This window comes from Cyprinus carpio, chromosome A7 (genome assembly GCF_018340385.1).
Source record: "Cyprinus carpio isolate SPL01 chromosome A7, ASM1834038v1, whole genome shotgun sequence".
Lineage (NCBI taxonomy): Eukaryota > Metazoa > Chordata > Actinopteri > Cypriniformes > Cyprinidae > Cyprinus > Cyprinus carpio.
This window is the reverse complement of record NC_056578.1, coordinates 17454038-17469856: the sequence shown is the minus strand read 5'-3', so window position 1 is coordinate 17469856 and position 15819 is coordinate 17454038. Positions and strand designations below refer to the sequence as shown.

General features: G+C 37.2%; 1 protein-coding gene across 2 annotated transcripts in view; it reads left to right on the top strand.

The window, feature by feature from the left end:
* Positions 1 to 641: 641 nt before the first annotated feature.
* The window catches only part of LOC109088852 (nuclear receptor ROR-alpha B-like), a 30097-nt gene continuing 14919 nt past the window's right edge, over positions 642 to 15819 (top strand). The window contains exon 1 of one of the 2 annotated variants that reach the window (XM_042760020.1): positions 642 to 1036. In XM_042760020.1, the coding sequence (XP_042615954.1) occupies positions 877 to 1036 (160 nt within the window). In that variant the 5' untranslated portion in view covers positions 642 to 876. The remainder of the gene's footprint in view (positions 1037 to 15819) is intronic. The other variant, XM_042760019.1, reaches the window with a different exon arrangement.

Below are 15819 nucleotides of genomic sequence, written 5' to 3'. Positions count from 1 at the left end.
TGCAAGCTCTGGAACGGTGTTTAGCGGAAGTACGTCAGCAGCATGTACGCTCATCACATGTCAAGCATGCTGTGTGTGTGTGTGAGGGAAAGAAAGAGTCTAGGCGACACAACATTTAAATCACTGAGAAAATACGAGCATTTATAAATAACATCCTGCATCTTGGGATAAAGGACTTGACAACGCAGAGGAATTGTTAAATTAATATTCTCAAAAATAATATATATAACTCAAATATTAACGACGCGCCCCACTCAGTTGTCCATATGAGCAGTTATACTTGCCAAAGATTATTAAAGTGCACCGATAAACAAATATGAGTCGCAGTGATAAAAAAAATACACAACTCACCGAGCCGTTTAAGTAGCCTAAGTTTAATTGCAGTAAACGTTAACAAATAAAGCAGATTTTAAATAAGATATAGTTTAATTATTTATTTTAATGAATAACAATTCAAGCATTTTTACTTTTACTTCCAAGAAATGTACAAAATAAATTTTATTGTGGTTTATTTTAGATGCAAATTACATTTAGGTTCTAAATTAGGCTACGTTTACACTTGTATTAACCGAATCATTGTTGCAGCAAACAAAATTATGAAGCAAGCAACTATAATAAACACTAATGTTAATAAATTTGAAGCGAAATGTGGCACACATGGCTTGAGTGGAATGTTTCGAGCATGTCGGTGTATGTTTGTGTGACCGTGTCTCGCGCTCAACAGCGCTGTCTGTGGACAGAAGGGCCACAGCCGCTCCCATGAACACTAACAGATCTGTCACACGCTCAAGTGCAATCCGCACCAAAAGACGATGTAAAACGAATCCGAGTTGTTCTACAAAGCGATCGTATTGTAATAGTAACTGAAACCCGCAGATGAACATGGAGTCTCCGCCAGAGTCCGTCGCGTCGCCGCGCAAGAGCGCTTCTGAAGCGGACGCTTCGGTGGAGGACAGCCCGGTAAAACTGGACAGCAAGGCTGAAACCGACAAACCAGCACCAGTTCGGCGGCAGAGTTGCTCAAGTACCAACAAGGGTAAGGCTTGAAGAAAAGACCCAAAACTTGCTTGTGAATTATTTTCCAGCTTAATCAAGTTCACGGAGATCAAACGTTAGCCTAATCTCGAACTTAAGTCCTTGCAATGTGACCTGTTTCATATCAGCGCTGAGTTTACAACTGATTAAACAGATTAAACAATGTTATTTTATATATGGAGGCCTGGTGGAAGTCAATCTAGCACATGCACGCTTAGTGCAAATTAACTGATAATATACACATTTGTCGGTGAGCCCTGGCCACTGGCTATCTGTCATTTCTGATATTACTCGCATGCTGTTTAGTAGTTAATTAAAGAAGAAGTGCTGTCGTTTTTCACGACTGTCACAGCTTTATCTTCTACTGCTCTCGTTGTGTTTGCAGTCGATAGACAGCGCTGTGGCCAGCGTGTCCGTGTTTCAGCACTAGCTAACGTTACTACACAGACTTAAATGCAACGTATGTTAGGGTACTAAGCACAGACATTTGCATAGCAAAGTGGTGATTTCATGTAAATGAGCACAAAGCCGTTTGTATTACATGGGACTGCCACACCCCTTTTGTATCCCTCATTTGGGATGTAAGTCAAAGAAATGTCGGTTTGTGTCATTCGGTAGCCTTAGACCTTCATAGTTGACAGTTTAGTCAAAGCTGATTTCGGGTCCGCTTGGCTCTGGCAGTCATGTCTGCGGCTGTGCCTCAAAACCTTGTTGAGCTGCCTACCTATGCACCATCCCTGGGCACCATATGCAACCATGTAGCCTTCAGATGCTGTCTAAACAGGCAGCATATTCGGTATTGAGACACCGCCCGTGTGTCTGGCAGGCGTTGTGCTGTGCTTGCGTGTGTGTGTTGAAGCGCTGTTATGTAACAGGTTAAGTCACACACACACAGAGAAGGAGAGGATATGAGGGCTATTTTCACGTCTTTACCGCTCGTGTAAACAAATTGGGTTTCATGTCATACTGCGGGATTTAAAGCAGGCCGTGGTTTTCCCTGTATTCTGACACAGTTGTACCGTTTTCTCTTCGCGGACACACTGTCTAGTGTCCCTGTTACATAACCTGAGGAGGGAGGCAGGTAGGCCGCGGTTGTGGATCCGGCCGCTCGAGGAGTTTCAGCTGGACTCGGAAAAAGAGTTACTTCTAACCCGCTAACCTATATTCTCATATTCTCCTGCTTGGTTAAGATAACTTTCCCTGAGGGTTGACCAAATGAGTCGCTCAGTATAAAAGTATTCGCTGGCTTTGATCCATGTGAGTTAAATATGTCCGATTTTATGTGAGGGTGTTGAAAATGAAGACCAATAAAGTCAGTAGGCCTGTGGAACTAATACCCTACTCACCCTGTGTTCTGAAGTCATCTGGTTGAACTTGTGAATGAGTCATCAATGAATGTGTTTCATTTGTAAGTTCTTTTTTTTTTTTTTTTTCTCAAGCTCGCATTCATATTCGCTTCCATCCAATCAACAAACAATGGGACTGAGACTCTTCCTCTCAGCAGTCTCTCTAAAAGCTCCATATTTTACAAAATGTTAAGTGCAGGGACTACCTACCCAAACTGATGTTCTTCCCAGTGGAGGTGGTGGACATGTGGCTACACACTAGCACTCAGCTAAAAATGTGCAAGGCCATCGCAGAGCATCTTATGTCCACTTGAGGCTATTGTGCAGTGGGCCTCAAGGTTGTGCCTGACTCAGAGCTCAGATGCAAAAAAAATAAGGAAAGAGGTGTGTTAGATATGTCCAAGCAGACAAAATGGATAACAAAACATTGTCTAATATCCGTGTCCACTTGAAGAGAAGTGATCATTCTGAGTAATATTAAGATGCGTTCACATTATTCCGGACTTTTCAGAGATTTCGACGTGTAAAAAGGGTTCACACACTCTTAGAACTCGTAATTTCAACTTGTAAATTCAGAATTTCTGATTCGTACCACTTGACTGCTGCAACGTCATTTGGAAACACTCAAAATGGCAGCGGCTTCAGCAGTAAAATATAGTAAAGCAGTTAATTTCTATTTAATATTTTTTACAGTATAATTGACTGTTGGTAGTGTCTTAAAAATGCAAGAATAATATTTACGTTTATATGTGGTTTTGTCTATTGACTAATCAAATGACAGTATAATTTTAGTGTTAACAGTGTTGCCATAGAAACTCATAATTGTGAGTCTTGAACATTTGGGTTGTCATCTAAAAATTATGATAATTACGACATGGCATAAACAATAAGCAATATTTTCAGTGGTTTTGTGCACATATGAATATATTGGCCACCTTGTTGTTTAGGTATTGATCATGGAAGCCTTTCCATTGAAAAGTTGGCATCTATAAGGCTTGATTTTTAAATCGAATAGGACTGAATGAGGATATGTGTGTGTTTCCAGTGGAATGAATGTGTAAGAAACAGGGCATGGTGCCTTCAACACAAGTGAGGGGAATAAGGGAAGTTTCCAGAGTCGATGCAACCAGTGTTTAAGAACTGAAGTCCTGTCTGGAATTGTGGAGACACAGAAAAATGAACATACTCTGTAAAAACATACTCACAGAAAGAGAGCAAACACCCTAGCCTTGGGTTTTGTACTATGATGGAGAGTTTTTTGCAGTGGTGACAGGCATAATTGACTACAGGTGCGCCCCATCTAATGCTGCCACGCAAAGCACTTTACACACCCTCCAAAGGAGTTGCAAAATGGCCATAGCATGACGTTTGGTGAGAGGAGGTGTTTGCGTAAAACCGAGAGTTATGTAGGATCTTCACTCACTCTAGGCTAATAGACTTTTGCTACCAGGCCTGACGGTAACCTGATAATTGCTGTGGATTTAGAGAGTTCAAAAGTACAGAACACTGAAGTGATTGTAAATGTGGTTGTTGAGGAGCTGTTGATATGAAGACAAGGTCTCAGGTAGATATTAATCATTAACTGCTGCTTTTAGGAAGGGTAGAAGTGTGTTGTCCATCTGGTGGAATATTTGATTACATGATACACTCTGATTTATGGAAGCTCACTTTACACTCATTTACCAAAGTCAGTAGTTCAAGAAAATTGTACGTTTTATATGTAAAGCTTCTATTTCTTTCCAAGGTTTTGTATTTTGTTAGAAATGCCAAATACAAAATTAAAGATTTGCTGTCTTACCTGTTCACAGCAAAGTGAAATATCTCCATACCTGAGCTGAAAATGACTCTCTTTGTAAACCACTTATACTTAGTCAGAGAGAAACATGTAGTTAAGCTGACATTCTCGGGAAAGATTTTTCTTTTTTTGCTGTTTTTGCCTACTTGCTCAGTCAGATTCCAGAATAATGGGGGGCAAGTTTTCTGGTTGAGTTTATCTGAATACTCTGCACTGTACTCTGTGTACTCCCCGCTGGGCTGTAACCGTGGTTCAGGTCCCATTGCGTGGCCTCATGTTTCCCCTGCAGCATGTACCAGAAGCTACTAGATTGTTTACATATAGAGCAGCTTCACCTCGCAGGTTCCTCATGAATCATTCTGGTATATATTGTGTAATCTGGTGATTTGAATAGTTGTGAAGTTTGTGCTCCATAGGAGTGGAGCTAATTGGTCAGAGAGGCTGACTAGCACAGAGGTTTTCAAACTGGGGTCCTGATTTCTAAAGGCCATGTGAAGTCAGAAATCATGAAATGAACTGAAATCATTTTATTCTACTGGCAGCCCTAGTATTTAACAGAATAAAAGAAATAAAATTGAATTCAGAATGTTTCTTTTCAGGTTTATACATCTACAGTACCACTAATAGTGTGTAGAAATAAAACGTTAATATACTGAACATTTAAAAGTAGAATATTTTCCAGATAATATTTTATTAAATTTCTTTAGTGCAATCATTAAGACATAAAAGCCAATTATTTAATTGTTTTTATTTATAAATGTGAAAAAAATGTAAGCACACTTAGATCATTTGATCATCTTTGTACATCAAAAATTAAGCTGTGTATATGTTTTCGTAAGGGGTCCCTCACTGTAAAGCTGCTTTGTAACAACCTCTATTTTATGAAGTGCTATATCTATAACAATAAAAGTGACTTGACATAGTTTTGGCATAGCATTTTCAGATAGTTCACTTATATTACTATGAATAGGAGAAAGTTCAATGTGCAGAATAGATCTTGCTTCCTAACTAAATAAAAAAGAGACAGTCACTGGTTGGTAAAGTCATCGCATTACTGCAGCTGCCATTAGAAACTCCAGTTCCCATAGAAACAGCCAGTGGCCCGAGATACACGCTTGGTCCAGCCAATGAGCATCTACAGTCCCAACTTGAAATATACACTTTTTTAATGCTATTTGAGCATAGAAACGATATCTATGGAAAAGGTCATGTCAGAAAAACTTTTTTAAATTAGGTTTGACAAGCTTTATTTTTGCAATTTTGGTATTTCCCCACTCAAGTAGATAAGAGGTGGTCTTGGATGCCTGAAATAGCTGCTCAGAGGTGTTGCAAATATAGCCGCCAAGTGAACTGGTTTTACTTGGGGGAAAAACCCAGCCCAGTTATACAGGGCTTTCTTAAGACTTATCAATCTAATAGTTGGTCAGCCAAACCAGCCAAGTTCTTTCCTCTCCAGAAACGTTTCTTTGAGTGACTATTTCATCATTGCTGATGATGTTCACAACATTCTTGTGACAGAAGCTTTAGTGCTTGAGTTTGGTCGAAGCATTTCTTTAATTTGATAAATTGTCAGTACGCACACTGACCTTCCAAGAGAAGATGTTTTGTGTTGAATCCCATTTTCCAGTGAGCTGCGTTCCAGTCTAAACAGTGTGATAATCTCTGTATCATTTGTCAGTGTCATGTCAGGCAAGCTGGACAAAACATCTTCCTTTGTTTTGTGCAGCTGGGGGAATACACACACACACACACACACACACACACACACATTCCTGGATGGATGCATGATTCGTGGCATTGGCAGAAAGTTACACTTTTGTTGAATGATGTCAGAGCAGCTGGCAGACAAACCATAATCTCAAACAGCACATTGTTAATTCAGCACAGAGAAGTGAGTGAATTAAATATTCAGGTTGCGTCTGGTTTTCCTTTAATGTGGCCTGTGATACCTGCACAAGGACAGCACTTAATAGGTTTCATAGACACTTTTGTCCAAAGTGACAAAGATTACATACAGTTTATCCCTGGGAATTGAACCCATGACCTTGGTGTTGCTAGCGCCAAGCTCTACTGTTTGAGCCACTGCAGTGCATCTGAAGACACATCTGTAAAACACTTTTAGTCTGTGTTCAGAATACATTACTAGTTTAGTGCTAGTATGAGAATAATGCACAGTATTTACTGTATAGCAGGTCTAGTTGAGTGGCAGCCCACAGGCCAAATCCGGCTTGTTTCACAATTTCAGTTTTAAAATCAGACTATCCATCATTTTGATGGATGTACACTTTCACCAGAGAAGTCATTGTTCTATAAAATATAGTAACACTTGATCTTTTTAAGATGACTTCTGTTTTATTGCAGGTTTAGCTGTATTTTATCTGAATTCGGCTATAGGTGGAAATATTTCTTGTGACAAAAACATTAAAAGCTACAGACACACTGATGTTTGATATAGTGACTAAATATTAAACCATATTAAAGCATTGTAATCTGTAGATAGTTTTTCATTACAAAATAATCTATCTCACATGCCTTAAAGGTTTTGTTTGTTTTTTGGCCCTGTTGTTGTTGATGAATATAGTGATGGAGATGGCCAAAATTCACTGGGGGGACTCTTATCTTGGAGGGGAGGATTTAAGATGACCTTTCAGATGTATTTAGTTATAAAAACCTTTATAGTTTATAACAACATTAAACTTATTTCATGTGTCCTAGTAGTATATGATTTCTTGGGTATTGAGACAGGCCCATTACAGGTCTATTATGTGGGGTATAAACACATTTATTCAACAGCATCTCTGCTTGGAGATAATTAGATAATTATCTGTGCAATTCTGGCCAAATTAAAGATAAATTGTGTACGAATCTGCACATGTGATAATGTAAGCATCATTGATGGCCCCCTGTGTTTAATAAATAGGGAGAATGAGCACCTGTTCTGATCATATTGCGTCTAAAATATAACTCACTTAATTTTAACTTCTTGTTTATTGAACTACAGTTGTATAATAACAGTGTCATATTGCAGTTGTGCTGATATTCGGGGAAACATCTTGGTCATGTAATGTTGCTTACCCATACCGTATATTATAAATATTTTTTTTTTTTCTACCGCAGTATGCATCTATAACTTTCTGTGAGTTACTTTGTGTGTGCTGTTGCGCTCATCTGATTTCTCTCTCACACACTCACTCACGAGCCTCATCTAACACGACATCAATCAGTTGCATTTTAACACTGAATGCAATAAAATCACAATCATTCTCGCATGAAAATTTTTGGAGGCCAAGTTTCAGTGCTTCATTAGTTACTGTTGTTATTGACGTTTTATTCAGGCTTCTTGTCCGGGCAAATAAAACCCTCTCTGACTTTCCCCTTTAAAAAATCTACTAAGTGTTAATCGAGCCCTTTGGTTCCCCCACAGTTTATTTTGGCCCAACATGTATTACAAATGGCAAAATTTGTGTCTTTACATTACACACTTACAGGTACACACTCAGCTACTCTGGCACAGCACATCTGCAAATGAGCTGTACGTGATGCACTGTAGCCAAGGTACAGTACAGCGAGAGATCATCTGTTATTTCATAAAGCTGGGATTCTGTTTTTCTTGTGATCAGTGTTGTCATTTGTTAAAGGACTTGTTAATTAGACCTTTTTAAACGGGTCATCTTATCTTGATCAACTAAATGTGTCAGGCGGTGTCCGGAATATTACTGAACCAGTAATGTAACTTCATAAATCTCATAGGGCTTATTTACATCCTCTGGGTTGTTACCACAGACCTTCTTGTTGAAGTTATACTGTGACCACAGTGACCATAGAGAAGTACTAGTTCAGCTTTTGATAAATGTTCAGTATGTTCTGTTCTCATGTTCTTGTTTTGTCATTGCCCAGAAAAAAGTTACAGTTTATGGAAAGCACGTTCTATAGGATATGTTGTCACACTACTGTATATGGGGTACGTGGTCACAGTGGGAAGCTGTAAATAAATAGAATATTATACAATTATATAATTTAGAAAGAATTAACCAAACTCATTTTTTTATTTCTGGAAGATGATTACAAAAATGTCTTGTCCTGGTCCAGACACTTCTAAAAAAGAAACTTGGCTTGATAACAGAATTCAACTTTTTGATATTTAATACATTTTATATAAGAGCTAAAACAAACAGATTTTTCCAAAAAATAATAAACAAATATATAAATACTCTAAGTAAACTGCATGTTTGAAATCAACATACAAAGCCACTTCTAGAAAAAAAAAAATACTGTTCAGATATTTGGATTTTGTATATATATATTTTTTTAAAGAAGTGTCTTATGTTCATGAAATCTTACCAGTAAAAAAGTTATATTGTGGAATATTATTACAAATTAAAATGACTGTTTTCTATTCAATTTTTTTTAAAAATTCATTTATTCCTGTGACGCAAAGCTGAATTTTCAGCAGGCATTACTTTAGCCTTTAGTGTCACATGATCCTTCAGAAATCATTCAGAAACAAAGCTGTGCTGCTTAATATTTTATGTGGTGATTCTTTGATGAATAGAAAAAGAACAGCATTAATTTAAAATATTTATAACAATGTAAAGGTCATTGCCAGGTTTATAAACAATTTAATGCATCCTTGCTGAATAAAAGTGTAGCCTCCATTTTTCACTTCTCCCTCGTATTCTTCTAATATGCTTTTATTCTGCCGCTTAGTTGAAAATGTGAGTGAAAATAGAGCATGATACATCTGTGTACATTACACAAGGAAAGTTTTAGGCGTGACGCTAGCCACATCCAAACAGGGCAAACCAGTTGTCCCAACAAGCGCATCAGTTTAAACTAGGCGTTGTATGTGCGAATCTCTCATTTCATCAGGTGTTTTTGGCATTGTCAGGCTTTTCATTTGCATTTGTTAATAAATGAAAAGTGAGAGCGGACCATGAGATAACATCTGAAAGAAAATGCCTTTCCCCTATGTGAATGCAGTAGTGTTGTGGATTAGATGAAAGGCAGAGGGCTTTGTGCTGATGAGCAATCTTTGATGAATTCGAGATGGTGAGAGTGAGCGGAGCCGTAAGAAGCAGGCCCGGGGAAATCTGCATCCAGAGTAAGACCGATGTGGAATTTTAAAGCGGTGATGACGTCAATAAAGCCATTAAATTTTTCCATTAAACTCATCCTCCATCCTGTTAAACACAGCAGCAGTAGGACTGAATCTACCAGCTCTCTCGCTGCACTTATAAATACATATCATTCCACCTTCAGCAACTAGTTTGTCAAATAAACATCTTCCGAGTTTGATTGAGCAGAACAGCTCTTAAAAATGCTTTGTCATCATGTCTGACACATGTCTGTATTGTATAAAGCACTATCTAAATAAAGGTGACTTGACTTGACACTGTTCGGTGTCTGCTTGAATTGTAATGTTGTGGCCGGCTGTAAATCTGTATGTGTTGGTGACTCAGACGCATCAGCTGCTCTCTGTCACACCACTTCCCTTCAGTGGGGGAAATGGCAAACTCTGGTTATTTACCTGCTCTTTCACAAGTGTCACAGTGTGGGTTCTATTAGTAATATAAAAATATGCATCGATACACATATTTTTTTTTTTTTAAGCATCAGTCATTCAGAGAGGAGATGCTAGTGGATTTGTTGTTAGTGGAAACCTGGCAGTGGCTGAAATGAGTAATTTGACAGATGCAGCATCCGGATGGGAGGGAGGAGAGAGCCGAGCCGTGGGCTTATGTAAGATGAAGCTAATCCTTAGTGATTGGGATTATATAAAGTCTACATTCAAAGTGTATTTTATTCTCTCTCTCTAGCTCTCATAGTTGTTTCTACTATTTCCGCCTCTCCTTCTGTGCTCTCATTTTTTTGCCTGTATGTAAGAAATACTTTATTGACAGGAGACGTTTTCAATAAGAAGGAAACATGCATATTTTACAAATTTAAATGTTGATGTTTTCCACTTTTATTTGCTTGTTTGTTTATAATGATGCTCAAGGAGGTTCAGTAGTTCATAGATGTGATCTTGATTATATGCATCATTTTTTGTGCCATGAGGGGGCGGTAGTCTTCGTAAAGCTGACATCATGACCTTTTTCTCATGCTGTGAAATGTGATCACATCTTTTAGTGCAGTTGAGAGTGACATCTCGTGGGTGATTCATAAAAGCAATTTATTACGTAAGAATTTATACTGGTGTCTGCTCACTATGCATCTGGACATAGCAAATGGTTTTATGAACAGATTATTGACAGAACAGCATTTGCTCCTTGTTGTAGTTTATACAAAAGTGGGGGCCAAAAGTCTGAGACCATGCTGAAAATATGGGATTCAAGATATAAACAGGATGTTTGAGGATTTGTAAACATTTACATAATGAAACATTATGACCTAAAATAAAGTATTTTTTTTTTCTTATTCTGCTTTGTTTGTAAGTCAGTAATTAATCAGCTGTAACATCTATCATGTGAACTCCTTTGCACAAAGACGGTCAGTTTTTCTTGCTTCCATTTAAGCATTCAAGATGCTTTTGGATATTTTTCAAGTCATGCTGGAGAACATGATCATTTTTTGCACATTTACTTTTCTTCTTTTTTTTTTCTTATTTTATCAAAAACCTGTGGCGTTAAGTTGGTGCTCTCATTAAAGCAAAAAAGGAACAAATTATGCTAAGGATTTCTGAAAATTATTTTAATTTAAATACATTTAATAATTTTTCATTTTCAAATCATGTTTTGAAGTAGTAGCAGTCATTTATCATGCTGATTTGGCACTCCAGAAACATTTCTTATTACTATCAGTGTTGAAAACAGTTGTGCTGCTTAATATTTTTGTGGAAACCATTATATAAAAAATACAAATAGAAGCATTTTCACAAAGAGGTATTAGACTCTTGAACTCCACTTTATCTTTTGAATTTTTTGACAAACGTGCTACTAAAAAAAACTCTGAAAAATATTTTCCAGTTGTCTGGCTCTTGTGCATGTTAAAACCTTTAAATTCACATATCCCAGAGTCCCTGGAAACCAGATTTTATTAATCCCTTTGGAGGTTAAACTCTGTTATCCTGCTGCTAACACACACTCTCCATGATCTCTTTGTGATCTCTCGCTCTCTCCCTCCCTTTGGCGCATAACCGTTATTTCCTGTCCACAGTAGGAGCCGATAGCCCCCTCATTACGCCCGGCAGGGGCACATCAAAATGCTTTTTACTCGTAGAGATTAACATGCAGAGCTGGTCATAAGCAATGAACAGAGCTGGTGTTGGCATCCACTTCATGACCACTCGTTCCCCTCCCTTTATCTTCCTCCTTGTCTTCTCCTCCCCTCTCGTACCTCCTCAGTGTGTGTGTTTGTTGTTCTGTGTAACCCAGTACTGCTCTACTAACCCAATTTGGCATAATCTCAGTGCTGTGCTGTAATGCACAGTGGGAGTGTTTGTGTAAGTGCTGTCTGGATCTCTGTGTGTGTGTGTGCTCGTGTGTGCCTATTACGTAAATGCGACCATCATCTCTTGGAAGCTTGTCAGACAGAAATAGACTGACGGAAAAATACAAAAGAAAGAGTGGTGTGAAGGATGTGAAAGAGAGAAATGGAGTGGTGTGAAGGATGTGAAAGAGAGAGAGAAATGGACTGGAGAGGCAATTAAATATGATGTGAAACTCTACCTGCCATTTCACTGACTGCTGCTTGCCATTCTCCATTTCCTCTGGACCGTCACCTAATGGCTTTAATTTAGCACTGATTGTCTGTAGCTCAAATAAAGATAATTTCAGTATAAAGAAGACCACAACATCTGCCAAATGGGGTTGTCCAACAGAGGTTGTTGTGTTGACATATAAAATCTATTATTCCACGTTGTGGTTTAGTTACTTGATGATGGTCCATGGCTCCAGAAAATTGATTGCAACAAAACTATGAGTTGTGATTGTGAATATATATTTTCAGTTACGCATTGTCATGTTACAGCCGGTCAGTAAAAAGGCTGATGTTAGTCTCACAAACCAGTAATATCATACTAATGAAAAATATGAACAAAGCAGGAAAATGGCTCGCGATTCAGCGATTCAGTGAGGGAGTCATTATTGAGCTCAGTTGCGAACAAATCGTTGACTGAGTTTGTCAGATGTAAACCGCTAACTCACCATGAGCTCGAGTTTTGGTTTGAAAAAAAAAAAACAAACATTTTGGACTGATTTAAAAAATTCAAATTATGCTATAAGTTCACGAATCAACTCGTGTTTGCATAGTAGTGATGGGAGGATCATTTTACTGACTCTCTAGCTCAATCTTGTTTCACCAAAATGAACTCATCTTTATTTAGATCATTTTGTTCATCTATTTAAACAGAGTTAAAATATTATAATTTCAATAGCAAAAAATTCCATGTACATGTTTACATGCTCAATCTTTCATTAAATTCCAAAATAGGAAATCTTTAGAATGCAGCCAAAGATAAAATGACAAATGTTAATGATTTTATTCATATCCCAAGTCTTTTGTTTATTTATTTATATATCACATTACAGATGTAGTGAATGAATTGTTTTTGAAAACCCATTATTATTGTGTGCAGAAAATGCAGACTATGCACTGTAACGAGATGATGTCTAATGAACATCATCTATCAATGATTGTTAATTGTATCTTTTAAATTATGGTTGCAATATTTTGTCACATTTGTAACCAGTTTAGTCACAGTCTGAGGCCCTATAAATTGGTAAGTGTGCACTGTGTAGTACAAATACACAACTTTTCTTATTTTATATATATAAATAATCATTTGAGTAATTCATCAGTTAAACTAATAAATAATAGCTAATTGCATTCATTGATATCAGTTATCTAAGTAAATAATTGTTATGGCAAGTAATGAAGTACATTAGCTTAGCTGTTTACAGTTGCCAAACAAAGTAGAAACCTGGCACATTAACATAATCTGTGGTCACGGTTACAGGTTTATCTGCATTTAACAGTGGCTTCCAACGCAGCTCATCCATTCAAAATCCAGAGTCTGAAATATCAGTTATATAACTCTTCAATTTAATGAATTCAGGGGTTTATCAGTATGTTTGAACCCCAGGGAGTGTGTACAGCCAGTGCTAGAGCCTGGCATGAATATCAGTGTGATCTTCAAACTGCAGAGAATGCCTGTCATCAGTGTAACTGACAGTTGCTGATGCTAACATAGTTAAGAGTTTAAAGAGGACTGCAAGAGTCAAACAGAGTGCAAGACAGAGAGGAGTGGAGTTGTAACAACATTATGGCCTGCATTCCAGCTTTAACTCGTGTTCTAGAAACCATGTGTAAGAAATGCAGGTCCTGTGAGCATCTGCGTCCATCTGAACCCTTTAATCTGGAATGCCCACAGTGTTGGACTGAATTGTTTATATATATATTAATATATATATATATATATATATATATATATATAATCTTGCAAAAACATTGAGAATTAGATGGTGACAAAAGTTTTCCTTACCTCTTTTCCAAAATTTTTTTGAGATAAGCATTTGAATTTGTCTTGCAAAAACATTGAGAATTAGATGGTGACAAAAGTTTTCCTTACCTCTTTTTCTTTATTTTTCTTGATTCATTTCGTTTCCTATAAAAAAGAAGAATTTACATGTTTACTATAATGTGTGGTGTTTTGAAGAAATGCTTTTTCAATAAAAAAACAACTTAAAAAAACGACGTCTATTAATTATTAATATTAATGATTAGAAAAATGTTGTTTAAAAAAGTTTTAGATTAAGTGTAGCATGTCAAAAATACTGTTCTTTTGAACTTTCAGTTCATCAGAGAATCCTGAAAACAGTGTATCGTGGTTTTTACAAAAATATTAAGCAGCACAGCTGTTTTCAGAAGTAATAATAACAAGAAATGTTTCTTGAGGATCATGTGACACCGAGGACTGCATTAATGGCTTTGCATCACAAGAATAAATTACATTTTAAAATATGCCAAAATATATTAGAAAAAAATTATAGCAATATTACAGTTTTTACTATTATAATATTTTTATAATATTATAATAATATGTTTACATTTCAACGGTAGTGAATTTATAAATTCATTTTATACACATATTTTGTCAGTTCATTCATTCATTGGTAAGCAGCTTAGGTTGTAGAGATGTATAATTTCAACGAATGAGGGAGAAGGTTTTGGGATTTGTGTTGTTTGTTCAGGGAATGAATCTTTGTGGAACATGTTTTTGATTTGAAGATCCTTCTTATCATGGATTTGTGCTTTGAGCGCTATAAATACTTCAACAGTCATATCAAACAAAAGACTTCACATTATCAGGACTTCTTCATTAAAAAAAAAAAAGCTATTTTCATAAAATTTGCACTTCTGACAGGGACATCATAAAGGGATCGGATAGACATCATAAACATGGTGAGAATACTGCCCCAACCCCAACCTGATTAAACATTAAGCCTGAACAATGAATAAAACATAACAGATTCCTAAGTGTTTCCAAGTTAAAACCTCAAATATTTATGTACTCACATCCCCCAGCATGGTCAGCCCACCTGAAAAATGATATTTGTTTCAAAGGAAAGGGCAACTCTAACCATGAGTCACAAGCTCTTCAGTTGGTTTACAGAGTCACTGTGTCAAACTCTCATTAGGTTTCTGACACCGACTGACTTTGACATCCTATTACCTCTCATATGAGCAGGGCCTCAGAACAATTCGGTGTGTGGCAATGAACTCAACCAACCTTGCACGAACCCGTTCAACTCTGCATAACTCAAAATCACATAAGTACACTTCCATGTTGTGCTTCGTTTGGCGAAAATCAGTGAATTAAGTAATCAGGCCCCCAGGCTTTGAGCTGAAGAGGCCATCTGTTTGTACAACATCCGTAACAAATCATCATCGGTGGTTACACTTATTAATTGTTAAAAGTAAAATTGATAAGTGAACAATCTATTAAAAATATTAAACAAGGTTTATTTGGCACATTATTGGATGATGCTGGTCATCTCAGCGTCCGGTTTAAACCGGATTGAGAAAATCACCAAATGAGTAGTTTTACCTCAATCCTGAGGCATTTTCTGTGTGATTCAGCTCTGACTAATCTCTCGAAAAGATTGAAAGCACACATGTTCTCCCCTAAAAGCCATGCTAAAAAATTTAATAACCCAGTATGCACCCTGCATCCCGCCAACTGACACACATTTTGAAACCCAGTGGGTCATGTGCTCTCAGTCTGTTTATTGTGTAGATGTTACATTTTAGTAAGATTAATTATGCAGTGAGTGTATATAATCGTGTGTGTAGATGGATGGTTAAGATGATTGATTTGAATCTTTTTAACCCAACAATTTGGATGGCAAATAATCTCACCGCAAGTGCATTTTACTGGGTACGAGGCGTCCGTCTGACCTTTGCTTTCTGTAATGTTTCATTGTTATTGCGGTCTAATCCTCTCAAGCCTCAGCCGTTTTTTTCCATGCACATCCTCATGCTCTCTGTTCTTTGGAGCATGGAAGGAGAATTACAGGGAAATTTCAATGTGAACAGACAGAAACAAAGAGACTCAGGGGGAGGCTGTTTGCGACTGAGACCGAGGAGTTAAACCAATTAGAAATGGGTGGAAAGAACAATGACAGGAGATTCGCTGTCATTCCA